Below are 15,193 nucleotides of genomic sequence, written 5' to 3' on the forward strand. Positions count from 1 at the left end.
CGAGATTGACATCTCGTCTAGTGTAGAATAGTTTTTAATATCGCCTATTCTAAACCTTGTGTCCAGTAAGAGTTACTTTATAACTGGATTGGATGCCTGGATTTTCCATTCCCTACCACACTGCAGTAACACTAGACTAAGTAGCAGGTGAATTATTAAAGTTGAAATGAAATAAACTGGTGAGTTCCCTTCAGTTAGCAAACTTGGTCCAAGCTGAACCAACACCCAGGTCAGTTTGTACAGGCAGGTGGATCCCATTAAACCTAGCTTTCTGGATTTGGTCAATGTAGGCATTGAGTATTGTACTAAAAACTTTACTTTAATGCCACCTTATTCCAAGCTGAAATATTTGTCTGCAATATTACTCTTTCTGGATTTGGTTATGCACGCTAGTCAAGATACTGTATTTCATTACAATGGAGTTTTGAACCGTAAGGTGGGGAGATCTTCAAATTAAGAGTAATTCCCAGAAAACCACCCTGTTTCTACTTAGATTTCATAGTATACAGGTTTCTGATATGGTTTAATAGGGAATTTGTGCAAAAACTCTTGTGAAAATGGGATCTCATTGTCTACAGATCTTGCTGGGAGCAACTGGGCCTGAACTGTCATGGTAAGGAAATTGCAGTGGCAAGAGTGAAGTGTTGGCATCTAGTTGAGTTCACGAAGTGAATGTAACAAATACAGTCCAGAAAGAAGTGCCAAATGAATAATGCTGATGTAATAAGAGTGACTGAGGTAATCCAACTGTCGCTTGAATTGGCTAATTTAGAATGAAGTATATTGTCAAACTCTAAACTTTACCCGATTTAGCTTGCAAATGTGTGTCGTGCCGTCAGGTTTATGAAGGAGAGGAAGTTCAGACCTTTTATGGGGTGGTTTTTCTTGTGGGTTGTTTTTTTGTTAGTTTTTTTTTTTTTTTTCCCCTCTTGGGCTGTTTTTCACAGTGAGGACTGTCTCGTATCCCAGTAGGCTCAACATTGAGTTGTTCTTCGCACTCTCATGTAAGTGTATGTTAGGTTGGAATTGAGCACAGCGTGGCAGTCCTTTACAAACTGAAGACTATAAGCTGTTTAAATGCTAGGAACCCTCATTAAAGCTTCAGTACATTTTCCTCTCTAAGAGTAATAATGGTTACTGCGAATTCATGAAGTATATCCTAGCCACGTTTCACTGGAGAAAAATTCTTTATAGTCTGACTTCCCATATCATGTAACTTTGAGACTACATGTGATGCATCAGGCAGCTTTTCTTGGTGTGCTGGTGAACTTCGATGTGCAGAAGCAGAGCCAATTTCAGTCAGAATGTATTTTAGAAAGAAGTTTGATTTGTAGGAGTCAGATGGGCCTATGCAAATCACACCAAGCCAGAGTCAGCTGAGGATCCAAGTGTTAAAAAGCATATCTGCTTATTATATATGTGTCTTTATATATTGATTGCTGTAAAGATGATTCTGATCCATGTTTACATCACATGTGGCATATGGTCACAAATTCAGGAACTGATACTGGGGTGCTGGAGATACAGTGGCTCTCACCTGATTGTAGATGTCATCATCTCATCTAGTTGGTGGAGAGAAGCTGGTGTTTCTGCAGCACAGTTGCTCTCATCCTAATGTGATTGTCTTTAATATTCTGACATTTATAGAGCTGATCCTGCCTGTGTATCTACCTTCTTCCTGAATGCTAAAACAGACGGTCATGCCTGTCGCTGGGAACATCTTCATTTACAAAGCATGAATCATGCCTTAAAAGTATATGGACCTCCATTAAAAATGAAGCCTGAGTTGACTTGCTAGGAATTCAAATGGCTGTGTTAGGGCTACCTAAAGCCAGGAGAAAAAAAAATTATTCTCCAGATAAATTCACTATGGTGAAAGACATATCTTTTTTCCTAATGTTTGTGAGGAGGCCGAGCTTTTGGGGTTTAATTCTAATGATCACTCCTGTGATGCTTTATGTGGAAGAGAGAAAACACCGGTATGTTTCCTGCTTTAAGGAGTGAACAGAACAGTAAAGTTGGGCATCAACACAATATTAATAGGTGCCTTCAGAATGTTTTTTACTGCGTTGTTGATTCATTTGTCTAGAGAGGAGTCTAGGGAGGAAGTGGTCCGCATAATCTTGACTTTTGGTAAGTGTGTTGTACAGTGTTTAATATTGAACACAACCACACATAAGGATTGAAAAAAACAATCCTGCTAACATAGAGGTAAACAAACAGGAATTTGAGAATGTAATTTGTTTTTAAACTTTTGTTTCTGTGACTTCTGGAATTTCTGGCTTTTATTCAACAGCTACTACTGAAAGCTAGACTATTGGAAGAATCTGTTTGATTTTTTAATACAAAAATAAAAGCAGCACTTTTAAAAATGAGACGACCTTCAGCATAGGTTTGATGTCTCTGTTCATTGCATTGTTACACAACAATAATTTAATCTGATTTATTGCCACTTGAATTTGAACAGATTGTTTTTGTAAAACAGCTTCATTTCTCATGAAGAAAGTAAAATACTTGAGAATTTTCTTTAAACAAAATACCAGAAAGTAATTATTCAGAATAGAAATATATGACAGAAGTGAGAACCAATAGGGAAGAAAACTAGAAACTAGATTTGTTTCCTCCCAGAGGGGAGGAATACTTTGTATATTAGGCTTGCATATAGGCTTCTGGCAGCTCAAGTCCTGGGACTTGAAATATTAGCTGTCTTTCTGTACTCAATCTGGGGGATTTTCTACCATCTTAGCCTCCAGATTGCAAAGTAGGTCGAGTTGATTCAATTGCTACTTAGAACAATCAAGAGAAGAAGTTGAAATGAAAGCAAACTGGGGAAAAATGCAAACCTTGGCATGAGCAACAACAGTATTTATTCTCGAGTCAGTTGGTTTGCGTGGACTGAAGTGCAAAATAATTGAGATAAGTATTGCGTAAAGAGTTCACAAGAAATCGTGTAGTTTTGTGGGTTTTTGAATATCAGTCTTTGGGAGCATTTTAAAGAACAGTTTTGGGAAGAGATCTGGGTAATTGAAACCAAGCAATAAGCATTTTGTAATTTGAACAAGTTTTTTGTGTTTCTTCTCTTCCTCTCACCCCAAACTAGCTGTCTCATCTTCATACTATGCATTATCTGATAGAATAGTGAATTGCATGATGCTTTCGTGAAGCTTATGGTTACCTGAGATAAAAAGCTTAGGTGATCAGTACTCTGTACTCTTGAGTACTTGGGTTATGGCTTGTAGCAGCTTAAGGATGAAAGTAGAAACTGAAATATTTGAGGCATTGTATTGAATTTATAGCTTTTCGCTTTTTATTACATACAAGCTGATGAATGTATTCTGGTTTCTGTGTTGGGTCAGGAGCATCGGCTAAGCAGCCTTATGGAGAACCATTATTCTTCAAACTGAACTGTGACGCATTTGTCTTAAGAGTGTTACATTGTTGTCATTTTCTAGAGCTGCATGGGAGCTATGTTAAGTAATTCAAACAGGAACAGTAAGAAAAAACAATTTTAAATACTCAATTTTCTGGAAGTTTTGTTGAACTACTTGACTTTGCCCTTTCGTATGTCTGTTTTACCAAGCTGAAATATGCTGATGTAGAAGCTGTACCATAATCTAGTTGTCATTTTCTTAAAATAAATAAATAAAAGTAAAAAAAAAAAAAAAACCACAAAAAAAACCCAAACAATTCTTGCAATCATGTTCTAGTTTGCAGTTCAGTGCTTAAATATCTCTTCTGTAGTTGGTAAAGATTTTGTATACTGCCGTCTCTTAATTCGCAGCTCATTGACTCTGGTGCATTTCATCTTGCTCAGTTGTTGGTAGGTTGCAGCAGGACAGGAACTTGTAGAAAGTAGTTGTGTTTTTTACTTCTCAGTGGCTATGTCACTGTATAACCCAAGAAACATTCATCCTCTGCCTTGCTCCAGTGTCTGAGCTCTATAATCTGTAGTTTATAGAGCAGTTATAAATTTCTTCAGTTTGAGGTAGCAACTTTTACTTAAAGTGGAAAACATCATTAAAAACTGGAATTAATGATTGAACTAATTCTGCTAGTTGACCTTGCAACATGTTTCCCACATAGATGGTTAAGCCTGTGTATTGTTAGAACAAGGTCTTTTCTTAAGTATTTCTAAGAATTTTTCCTGTGAGTGAGGTTTGATATCAGTGCCCTGACAGGAAAGTTGTGAAAGTCTGTTTCCTCAGGCTGGGAGGTAGTGAGAACTCTGCTCTGCTTTTCAGCAGCAATGACTGGACTCTATTTAAGAAGTTGTTGTTTTGGAGCTGCTTTTTCTCTTGGTCTCTCTGCTCACATTAGTAAACCTCTTCATTTTGCAGGGAGCTGAGAGCTAATGGTCAGATATACCTTTATTCTTTACCCTCACCCTGTTTAGAGGAACTGTTTGAGGTGTTGCTGGCCTGTCTGAGTAGATCACCTACCTGCCTGGCTGTTAAAATCCATGGCTACCTTAAAACCTGAAGTAACCTGATTTCTTGCAAATATGACAAAGAGCAAAGCCAGCTGATTAAGTGTAGGTATGAGAGATGGTAAAGTCAGGGGAATAGCAACTCCTATTTCAAGGTGGGGAATATGTAGCTCAGTTAACACATCTGTTTTTTGGACCAACCTTCTGAACCGTTTCATCACAGGATAGGAGACACTACTGTTGTAGTCTGACTTCTTCTTGCTTTTACTCTGTATGGTATTGTTTCCCACCTTCAGAGCTGACGTTAAGCTAGGACTTGTGTGTTTGTCTTGAAGTGATGAAACTTTCTTTGTTCCCTTTCCAGTCTCCCTTTCCTAACTTTCAGTGTTTTCACAGATGCCCTTGCCTTCCATTGAAGATGGCAAGGTGTGCACATGACACTTTCAAAAGTTTTCCTCTAATCGCTCATCAGGCAGCTCTTTGAAAGAGAGGAGGTGATTAATGTTGGTGGCTTAAAATGCCAAGGGAATTTTGGAAGGGAGGGTTTAACAACAGAAATACAGGTCCTCAGCACTGTGTGATTTGCACACTTCACGAGGTAGCACGTGTGACTAATCCATCCCACTGTAAACTCTGCAGCTCAGATGACGTGAACAGCTTTGTTTCATACCCTAAAATAGCCACCCTCTTATTCTGACTTTCCGGTAAATTTTACTGCTGTAAATTCCTATTCCTAGGTCTGCGTGCACGTTTAAGGGCACAATAGCTGAATGCAGTTTTTTGTACATAGCAGTACCAAGGAAGTTTTCATTCCCTTGTTATGTAGCTTCTATTTAGCAAGCCCTGGAATGGCTCAGTTTTTGTGTTCTAACATGTGATATGTAAGACCTGAAATAGCGAGAAGTGGTTTCGTTACAGTTATTTATAGAAACATGAGTTATAATGATTAATATATCCAAACTCACTACGTTATTTCCAAGAGTTGTTGAACTGAAATACCTTTGGAAAACAGCACCTCTTGTTTCAAAATTAGTTTCGTAGTCTATGTTTAGCCAGCACAAGCAGTGGTTACCCTGTCACCAAAGACTGTGCCAGTTAGCCAAAGAAGGCTGTCTCAGGGTTTTCTGTTGCTGTTTTGGTTAGTGCAACACGGGGCTCTGCTGAGACCACCTAGTAATCGTGTGACGCATAGGGAACTGAGGCACCGTAGAAACTAAACTGGGAGTAGGGAATAACTCAGACTATCTGTTATCCATGGCTCCCAGCCCGTAGTGCTGTTCTTAGAGGAGAGCAAGGGTGCTGCGTAATGCTGGGCACGTGAAATGGAAGGCACAATTATTTCTCTGCCAGGATGTGGAAGCAGGGTCTGATACCTGTGTATGATGGTGAGCCCAGTTTACTCACTGAGACTTACAGATGTCAGGGAGCTGTTGTAGATGTTAGCATAGGGACAGCTTTGGTCACCAAAAAGGCCAGTTCTGCCTTGGTGGATTATCATTCAGCACAGAGTATTTGATATGAAAAGGGCTGATTGAGATGATGTAGCTGATAGACTGGTGTAGCTGAAACTTCAGTAAGACATAGTCTGCCTCCCTTGCAGATCTCTCCTTTTGTGCAACCTAAACATGGCGAGACCTACTGCAGCTGGCAAACTGCGACCTTCTGCAACTGACTTACCACTAAAAACACAGCGAGCACTTAACATGCTGGACTTTCCTTTCATCTGACCCTTTGTAGGGACTTTGTACTGTAGCATGGAAGTTCTTCACAGGAGGAAGTTTGAGTGTAGCTGCTGTGTTGATATAGCAGTTTTCTGGGTGATGAAGATGAATGTGCAGACACAGCTCCGCATATTTGGTGCTGTCTTCCCAAGAAGCCTGTAGTTGTTTGTCACACTGTTGACGTTGCAGGAAAGGATTTGTGACAGATAACCAGTGTACCCGTTGCTATAAGAGATCTCTGCACTTACTTTACTACAACACATGCAAAATGTTGAAATATTTCTGAAAGTGGCTCAAGTTAATTATGAAAGCTAAATGTCCTTTCTTTTGGCAGTAGTTAGGAGAGAGGTGTGCTTAGTGGCCTCTTAAATGGACCTCTCAGCAAAGCTTCCTTGTATCTTCTGCTTGCCTCTTCCAGCAACATAAGCTGCTATTAAAATTACCATGTAAATATATTTCTGTGTGGCAGCTGGGGAGGAGATCAGCTCCTTTCAGGTCATTGTGGTAGGAACTGAGCCTGCCCTCTGTTTGCAAAGGCCCTGTTCTTTCAGCTGGAGATGCTGGTAAAACATGAGGGCATTTAGCCCCATTTGTGCAAGTGAAGCGTCCTCCTCATGCAGCCTCTTTCCTGTGTTTGGAGAAGGCCAGAACATTGCCTCCAATGAAACATTCACCTGTGAGCTCATCATGCCGTTGAAAATGACACTAAATGGACTGTTGTGCTCTGCTAAAGCAACGTCTGTGCTTTTAGGGGTATTACATCAGATCACCCCTGTAAGACTAATGTATGGCAAAGCAAATCCCATTGCTCTCTATTTTAGAGGCTAAATTTTACCACATTTTTTCTCTTAGCTTTTCAGAAGGTTTAGCTTTTATTCTGAGCTTCCGACTGAACACTTTGAGTGCTATGTATTCCTCCTGGTGGTATCTAGTGCAAACCTCACAGCACTGGGTAACACGAAAACAGTTGGGCTCTTCTGTATTCAAGGTGAAGCTCATACACAGCATGCTTCACCTTCTACAGCTTGCCAGCAAATTCTCCTGCGGGTTTGGTTGTACGTTAGACAGACTTTAATAAAGACTTTTTAAATATTTTTTTCCTTCCAATGATGACTGACTTTGATTACAACATCTGCTTTTTCTTTCCTTCAGTGATGGGGAGGGAAAGAAAAGAACATCAACCATCTGCAGCAGTGAATCTCTAAATGCTGCGGGGGCCACACTCACGCCTCGCCGCATCTCCTGGCGGCGGAAAATATTCCTGCAGGTAGCTTCACCTATGAATAAATCTCCTTCCAAGATGCAGCATCCAGGTCTGTGTGTGCTTTTAAAGAAAATAAGCAGTTGTTATTGGATAGTTATTACTATAGCGAACTCCAACACATGAAAATATGAAAGGGAGAAGGGAGTCAGCTTGATACAATATTCTTGCTAGAATCTCATTAGAGATGGGTTGTGCTCAGTTGGCTTTAGGTCTTTGTTACTTTGCACAGAGGATTCTGTCATCAAAATCAGATGAATTATGATCTGCTGTGGCTGTGCTGGTAGCAAGGAAACAAAGAACTACCTCTTGCTGACAAAGATATCCTCTTTAACAGTTAGCAAATTTTTCCTCTAGCCTGCTTATATAATAGCAGTGTTTGCTATACACTGCACCCAGCACCTGTTGAGTGCATTAATAATTCTTGTAGCTTCAAGTCATTTAAAGTAAAAACCTCTGCAATATCTGAAGTTCTGCTATGTTGATCTAGTCCTGTTGGTGGAATTCACAGCCATAGGTAAATTACAAACTCTATATTTAGTGATCATAAAGTGCTATAGCACTGCCTATAGTGCTGCTTAGCAGATGGAAAAAGTTGCTTTTAGTCTAGAGCTTATGGTAAATCACAGCAGTAAAGGAGACTTTATGAATAAATACCTCTTTGTAACTCTAGAAGGAGCTCACAGGGGAAAGGGTTGAAATACTGGGTGATGCTTTATTTAATTTAAATATAACATTATTTAATTTAAATAAAACACTGTATTTAAAAAGAATTCTCAACTGTTAAACTGCATTTTTCTCTGTCTTTGGAGTCAGCACCTCACTGCTGAATGCAGAATACAATTGTTTTTGTTCTGCCGTAACTTAGATTTTCATGATATGTCAAACAATCTGAGTTTCCTGAAATAGCTTTCTGATTCTTTGCAGACAGTCACGATGGAAGTGAATTGTTACCATTATCCCCTCTTGCTCCACCTTTGGAGGAGGACCCTCTTGTTCTAGTATTGCAAAATGAGGATGGTACAGATAAAACTGGAGAGAGGAGAAACTCAGAAGAACTACAAAGTCTGTGGAGAAAAGCCATCCATCAACAAATTCTGTTACTTCGAATGGAAAAAGAAAACCAGAAGCTGGAAGGTTAGCTATTTAGAAAATACGTCTAAAAACTATTACAAATTCTGCTGCCTGAAGCTGAAAACTGTAGTGGTGTTGGGCACCTCAAACAGAGGTAACTTTTTGGTTAACAGTGCTAGAAAGAAATGCATTCGCCCAGTCCTGTCCTCACAGTCTACCACGTTCTCTGTCTACCTGCCAACTCCTAATGAGTCACCTTAGCTAAAGAAGAAAGTGATAACTTTTCCTTTTTTAGTGCATGTTAGACAAAGGTTGCCACAGTCTGTGTTCTAGCTGACTAAGTCTAGGAATTCTAATGTGAAGTGGAGTCAGGACAACGGATGCTGTGTGAACACTTAGGTATGATAAACCTTACCCTCTGTATCTCATTTCAGTCCTTTGCAGCGCATGGCATGTCTCCCCAGGTTTTCTGTCCTTCATTAACCCCACCACAGTGGTAATTTATAAATATTTGAATCCAAATATGATTTTTGAGTAACTGGCTCTTGAGGTATGTCAAAAAGTTCTTTTTTCAGAAGATGAGCACTGTACACTGAAAATTGAGTGCTGTTGCCAAGGGATCTGACTGGCCAAGCTGACTTGTCACTTACCTGAGCTTCAGGCTAAGATAGTTTATTATGGCTGCTCAAGACTTGCACAAATAAAAGACAGGATGCAGCATCTATCCTAGCATATAGAAGTTCTTCGGTATAATAGGCTTTTCGTGCAAGTTGAAAATTTCAAATATCCTCTCTGCAGTTTCTGACCTCATCTTCTCCTGTGTGGTGTATAACCTCATTATATGGTAGCCTGATTCTTCAAACAAAACATAATAATCTTGTTATGGTCAGTTAACTGTTTTTCCTTCTTTAGTGGTCCTTACTGAGAAGGCAGGGGAAGGAAAGAAAAACAGCAGGACAGAAGTCTTTCCATGTGTCTGCAAGTGTACATCCTTGAATGTGTTTCCTACACGTGTAGCATGTTTCTTGGTGCACTCCTTACAGTTTGTCTCCCTGTTGACACACGCTTCTGTGGAAACTCCTAGATTCATAGGGAACATCTACAGAGAAGTCTGTGTTAACTTCAGCCAAAATCTTCATTTGTTGTTCTGGCAAATGGTCGGTCTACTCTTGTGGGGTGGGGAAGCTGGACGTCTGCTGTAGCGACTAATTTCATGTTACTCTTTCTGGTAGTATGAGCTGCTGAGGGACAGACTTTTTTCTGTACCCTCCCTGAGTGGCTGAAAGTACTGACAACTGTTAAATCAGTCCAGTTCCTTAAGACTCAGTTCTAAGTTATTTCCAGTCTATAACTGATATATAGAAAGTAAGTTTTGCCTGCCTGATCTTTCACAGTGAAAACGGGAGTGGCAGCAGTGGAGACTTCAAATTGGCACCCATCTGCCAGCCCGCATCTTGGTTTGTGCTCCAAGGAGCATGTCTTCATTCTTGTATGCAGATTCATAAGTACTGCTAGTGAAACTGGTGCTTTGGCAAGCTAGAATTCATCATTTTATTTTCAAAGGGTGAAAAGTAAATTGTCTTAATGCCTACCTCTAGGTTTCCTTCCTGTGGGCTGCTGTGACATGGGCCATTTTATGGACAGGACATAGGCAGAACTGATACATTCGAAACAAACACTAGTTTGGGCAGTGGTTGGCATCCTAGCCTACAACTAAATATGGATCTCAGGAATGGGAAATGTCATAACAGAAATGCAACCATTTCTCTACCTGGAGCCGGGTTCTTAGCTTTGAATTTATTCATCTGCATATGACTGGTTTAAGACTGGAATTGCTGTGGAATTGTTTTCAGTGGTTTTCTGTTAATGTTTTGTTGATTTTTATTTACAAAATATTAATAGAACCTCTTCTCCTGTTCCTTTTGCTGTCGAGGAGACTTGAATACTATTAGCTCTTTGTTTTATAGAAGGTAAGTTCTGTGAATTGCACAAACTTGCTTATTTTTTTTTTCCAAGCAACTAAAAGCTACTTTTTCCAGTGATCACCTAGAAATTCAAGAACTACAAAAAGTAGCAGGCTACCTAGCAATGATTAGGAAGAACATTAACAAGGATGATTGCAAACCAAGGATGGTTGGCATAGTAGGTTGGGAGATCAACAGGCAAGCTTGCTGACTTTCACTAGGGTTAAGTACAGAGCCGAAGTACCATTCAGTGGGTGATAACCCATGCACTTAATTCTGAAGTTCATTGTCACACTGAAATATGTTGCTGTTGTCTTGAATCTGTCACATACTGCTTGTGAGAGTGAGTGTTCTCAAATGAAATTGTACAGCAACAGGGTAGCATTTAAAATTGCCCCAAGTGGACTGCAAATTCCTGTGGTGAGATCACATTCCCATTTTTGTGGACGTGTACTGCACCTTGCATAATAGTTACTTCTACAAGGCCCCCGTAGTCTCAAATAGAAATGTTCTCAGAGGTGTAACATACAGCTTCTGGAAATAATTTGCCACCTACGTTTTTGGGGTGGTCTAGGCAATGATCTTACAGATTGATCCAATATTGGCTATATCCAAAGTGTGCTGATTAGATGAAGGAACTGATTGTCTTGTTTTGCAGGTTGTATAATAGCGTGAGTGAGAGTCGATTTTCACCTAGAGGTGATGATGGGGAGAGGGGTACATCTCTAAGAGAAAGTAGTCTCCTGCACGGAGCAAGTACTGCACACAGATTAAGTCAAATTTGGGATAAACTCAATTGCAGCTTTCAGGGGTCATGTTGTGAAATGTACAATTCAGTCCAATGACAATTAAACCTATGTCTGTAATTTAAGACTCATTCAGGTCTTGATTCTAGTTTCCTACACCTGTAGTATGAGGAATTGGGGTGTTTTTCTGCATGCATATCATGTATAATAAAACAACCACAGTTAATTTCTCAGTAATGGAAATGAAAGCTGCCCCTCCATGAAACTCCGGAGTAACTCTGCAGCTTTATTTCAGAAATAGTGAGTCCTCTGAAATAAATATTTTGTGCCAGGTAGTCCTATGCAGCAAACTTTTTAAGTATACAGCAACATGAGCTCTGTGCTTCAACACAGATAAGCTTTTCTGGATATGGTTCATGTTGGTTCATTATGTTTACTTCTAGTCAGCCTGATGATGCCAGGTAGCTGTGCCAGAGTACACTCTTAAGGGACATGTAAAAACTGGAACCAGTGCGACAAACTTCAGTTTAGAAGACTTGCCTAGCTTGCTTGCCTAAATCTCTAATACAAACATTCATCTGTCTGGGACTTTCCATACTAAAACCATTGTGATGTTCAATAAATAAGAGAAAAATGATCAAAGCAGTTTTTGCAGTTGAAGGAAGCAGCAGATGTTCTGAAGTTGACTGTGTTGAGTGGGTTTTTCTTCTTGCCCCAAGCCTTAAAAAATGTTTTCGTGTGCTTCATGAATTACTAATCTTCATAGCCTGGTAAAAGAAGTTAAATTGTTACCTGCAGCATCTTATGACAAAAGAGACATTTCAGCTATTAACTGATGAATTGTAGAAGGCGTATTTATCCCTAGTCAGAGTATCAGATAGATATATCTAACTTGAGTGGGTTTTGTGTATTTGATGTCTATTGTGATTTTTCTGATGTTTCTGGGGTTTTTTTTGTGTGCTTCTCCTTTCTGTTCTGTGCTCTAGCAAGCAGAGATGAACTCCAGTCAAGAAAAGTAAAACTGGACTATGATGAAGTTGGTACATGTCAGAAAGATGCCATAAATGTTTGGGATAAGAAGTTACTAAACTGCAGAGCCAAAATCCGATGTGACATGGAAGATATTCATTCCACTTTGAAAGAAGGTATTTCTGTACGATGACTTAACTAGGAAGTCTGAAGGCTTTTTTTTTCTGTCGTTCCTTTTTGATACCGAAGGAAATCTGCCAGCAATACACTTTTTTCAGTAGCACAGAATGATGAAAAAATTGCCTTCTTTTTGCAAATGCACCCACCTCCTGCTGCCAAGCCAAAAATAGATTTTGCTGTGTCTGCAGCTACAATGACAGCATTGCAGAAACATGTACAGTCATACTCCGGAAAGTAGCATCACGTGCCCATGTAGTATTACATCAAAGATTGAACTTGAAGCTTCTGCAGCTAGCACTGTGAGCTTCTGGTTTCTGGTCTGTGGCTTCTATCCATTTGACTCTGAGTTTCAGATGCTCTGATTCTACTTACTGAGCAGGCAGGACCATGACATCTAATGTGGGCTGTGTCCAAAACCTAAGGGAGTCACAACTAAGCTTCAGAGAGTCAGAAGGACCACATCTTGTGCAGTCTGGGCTATGGTGTTTTAGTATTTTGTTTCCTTGAGCGAAAGGCTGGGGATTTTGGCTTGAAGTAGATCTTCCTGTATCCTAGTCGTAGGCCAGGAGGGGAGCCAGAGGGCCTCGTTAGTGTACTAACATGGATGTATAGTCTGATTGCACCACTGTGCCCGTCTCCATAGAATCACGTTTCTGTATTAGAGATGCTGAAAAATAATATTTCAGTGTAGTCTGGCTGTGATACATATGGGAAGTTTAAATTGCTACCAAAAAAAGCCATGTAGAAATAAGGTGGTTCCTGTTAGTGACCCGCAGAAGACTGCCAACAAAGGGCTTTCCTTGCTGCCCTGTCTTCTGCTGCTCTTCTGCAGTTCAGAGTTGGGAACAAGGATATGCTTTTTCTAACTTACATTCTTGTTAAATAAAGATTTTTCTGGAAAGTGTTAGTGGAATTGACAATTTATTTTGACTTTCAGAGGTCAGTTTACAGAGTCAGATATCGAAGGGGAATGTATGTGAAAGTCAAAAAGTAGTATCTTAATCTAGTTCAGGCTTTCACAGGTGCTTGGCTGACTTGAGAGAAATGCTGTCTTTCAGTATGAGTGGCTCTGTGTCCTTCCTTTGATATGCAGCGTTAATGCTTCTAGGTTTGGACTGAGCATTTTGTAATCTGTACCTCTTTCTCCAAGCCTATGGACTGACATGAGCTGTCCTTTGGGAAGGGGAAGAGGAGGCGGACCTCCCTGTATTTTACACCTCTGAATTTAGTTCAGCCTTTCTAAACAGGACTGTCTGCATTCTGCATGCAGTCGTGCATCTTTTCCTGCTGGAGGGTAACAGCTCAGAGGCAGCAAAACAAGTGATGTGTTTACTTCGATTGCCCAGTGTACTACTCGGTGTAATTACTGTAAGTTTGTAGTTAATGTTTGGTTAGTGGATTGAACTGTGGCTACATTGGGAATACGCTGTGTGGTCAACTACTTCTGAAGCTCACTGTTTATGAGGGATCCTCCAGAGTGCCAGAGTGGTTCTGCCAAGATTGTGACAAGCAATATTATGACAAAGCAAATTCCTGTGTTGTAGCACTAAAAATATGCCCCTGCTTAGGCATCTTGGTTTTTGACTGACCTGCAGGTGTACCAAAAAGTCGTCGGGGAGAAATTTGGCAGTTTTTGGCTGTGCAACACAGAGTCAGACACAGGCTGCCAAACAAGCAGCAGCCTCCCGACATCTCGTACAAAGAACTTCTGAAACAACTGACTGCTCAACAGCACGCCATCCTTGTAGATCTAGGTACGTCTGTTTGGAGCTGGGGGATTTTTCCAACTTGTTTTGTGTGTGTGAGTGGAAACGCACCAGTCTTAGTGGAAGCTGTTGCTGGAGATAGATGCTGCTGTATCAGCCCCACTTTCTATGTTGCCAGGATACATTTTGTGTATGCCACTTAGCGTCCTCTAAGCAGATGATTTCTTAGGTTATGCGGTTTGTATTTATGCTCTTCTACATCTGTCTGAAAGAGAAATCAAGCAGTCGTTTCTGCAAGTTCTGTGCAGACAAGAGTATGAAATGAGCTCAATGGATACAGTCTAAAATCAGTGGTAAAACACAAATTGGTCTGACTAAAATCAACCTGCACATGAAAGCAAAGAGAAAAGGTCTATGAGAAGAGAGAAGTGCTGGTTGTCAGATGGATCAGGGCATTTTTTATGAGAAGAATTGAATATCAACTGCTTTTCTCTCTTTACATCAGGACGGACATTCCCTACGCATCCTTACTTTTCTGCCCACCTGGGAGCAGGACAGCTATCACTCTTTAATCTCCTGAAAGCATACTCTTTGCTGGACAAAGAAGTGGGTTACTGTCAAGGTATAAGCTTTGTAGCTGGAGTGCTGCTTCTACATATGAGTGAGGAACAGGCCTTTGAAATGCTGAAATTCCTCATGTATGACCTCGGCTTCCGTAAACAGTACAGGCCAGACATGATGTCACTACAGGTAAGTCAGTCCTTCTAAAGCAAACCAGAGTTTTAGATGAGTTTTGAGCTCTCAGAGGTTGCTTATGATCTCCAAGGCCTTGTGAAGCTTCTTATGCTGTTTTGGAGGTTGTGAGGTTCATGCAAGTGTTACTGTCGAACCTCCCACCAACTCTGAATTTGCAGAGAAGTTCAAACTTGCAGACTTTTCCTGTCACACATCCCCATCACCTCCTGTTTGGAAGCTCTTTCTGCTATTTTGCTCTTCCTTTTCTTTTCCTCACTTCTCTCTCTTCCTTATGCCAAAAAAAAAACCGATATGATTGCATCTGTATAGAAATAAATTTGTTTTTCTTCAGTCCCTAAGCACTTAGATGTGGATTTTTCTCTTGTAACCCCAAGTCAAATCAATAGTGGC

The 15,193-nt window shown here is 40.2% G+C and overlaps 1 protein-coding gene across 1 annotated transcript in view; it reads left to right on the forward strand.

The window, feature by feature from the left end:
* Positions 1-15,193, forward strand: part of TBC1D4 (TBC1 domain family member 4) — a 111,969-nt gene that overhangs the window by 85,398 nt on the left and 11,378 nt on the right. Inside the window, 5 exon segments of the mRNA XM_086616062.1 lie at positions 7,300-7,460; positions 8,336-8,545; positions 12,179-12,337; positions 13,937-14,095; positions 14,553-14,797. Coding sequence (XP_086472188.1) covers positions 7,300-7,460; positions 8,336-8,545; positions 12,179-12,337; positions 13,937-14,095; positions 14,553-14,797 — 934 coding nt within the window.

This window comes from Tauraco erythrolophus, chromosome 1 (assembly GCF_009769465.1).
Source record: "Tauraco erythrolophus isolate bTauEry1 chromosome 1, bTauEry1.pri, whole genome shotgun sequence".
Taxonomy (NCBI): domain Eukaryota; kingdom Metazoa; phylum Chordata; class Aves; order Musophagiformes; family Musophagidae; genus Tauraco; species Tauraco erythrolophus.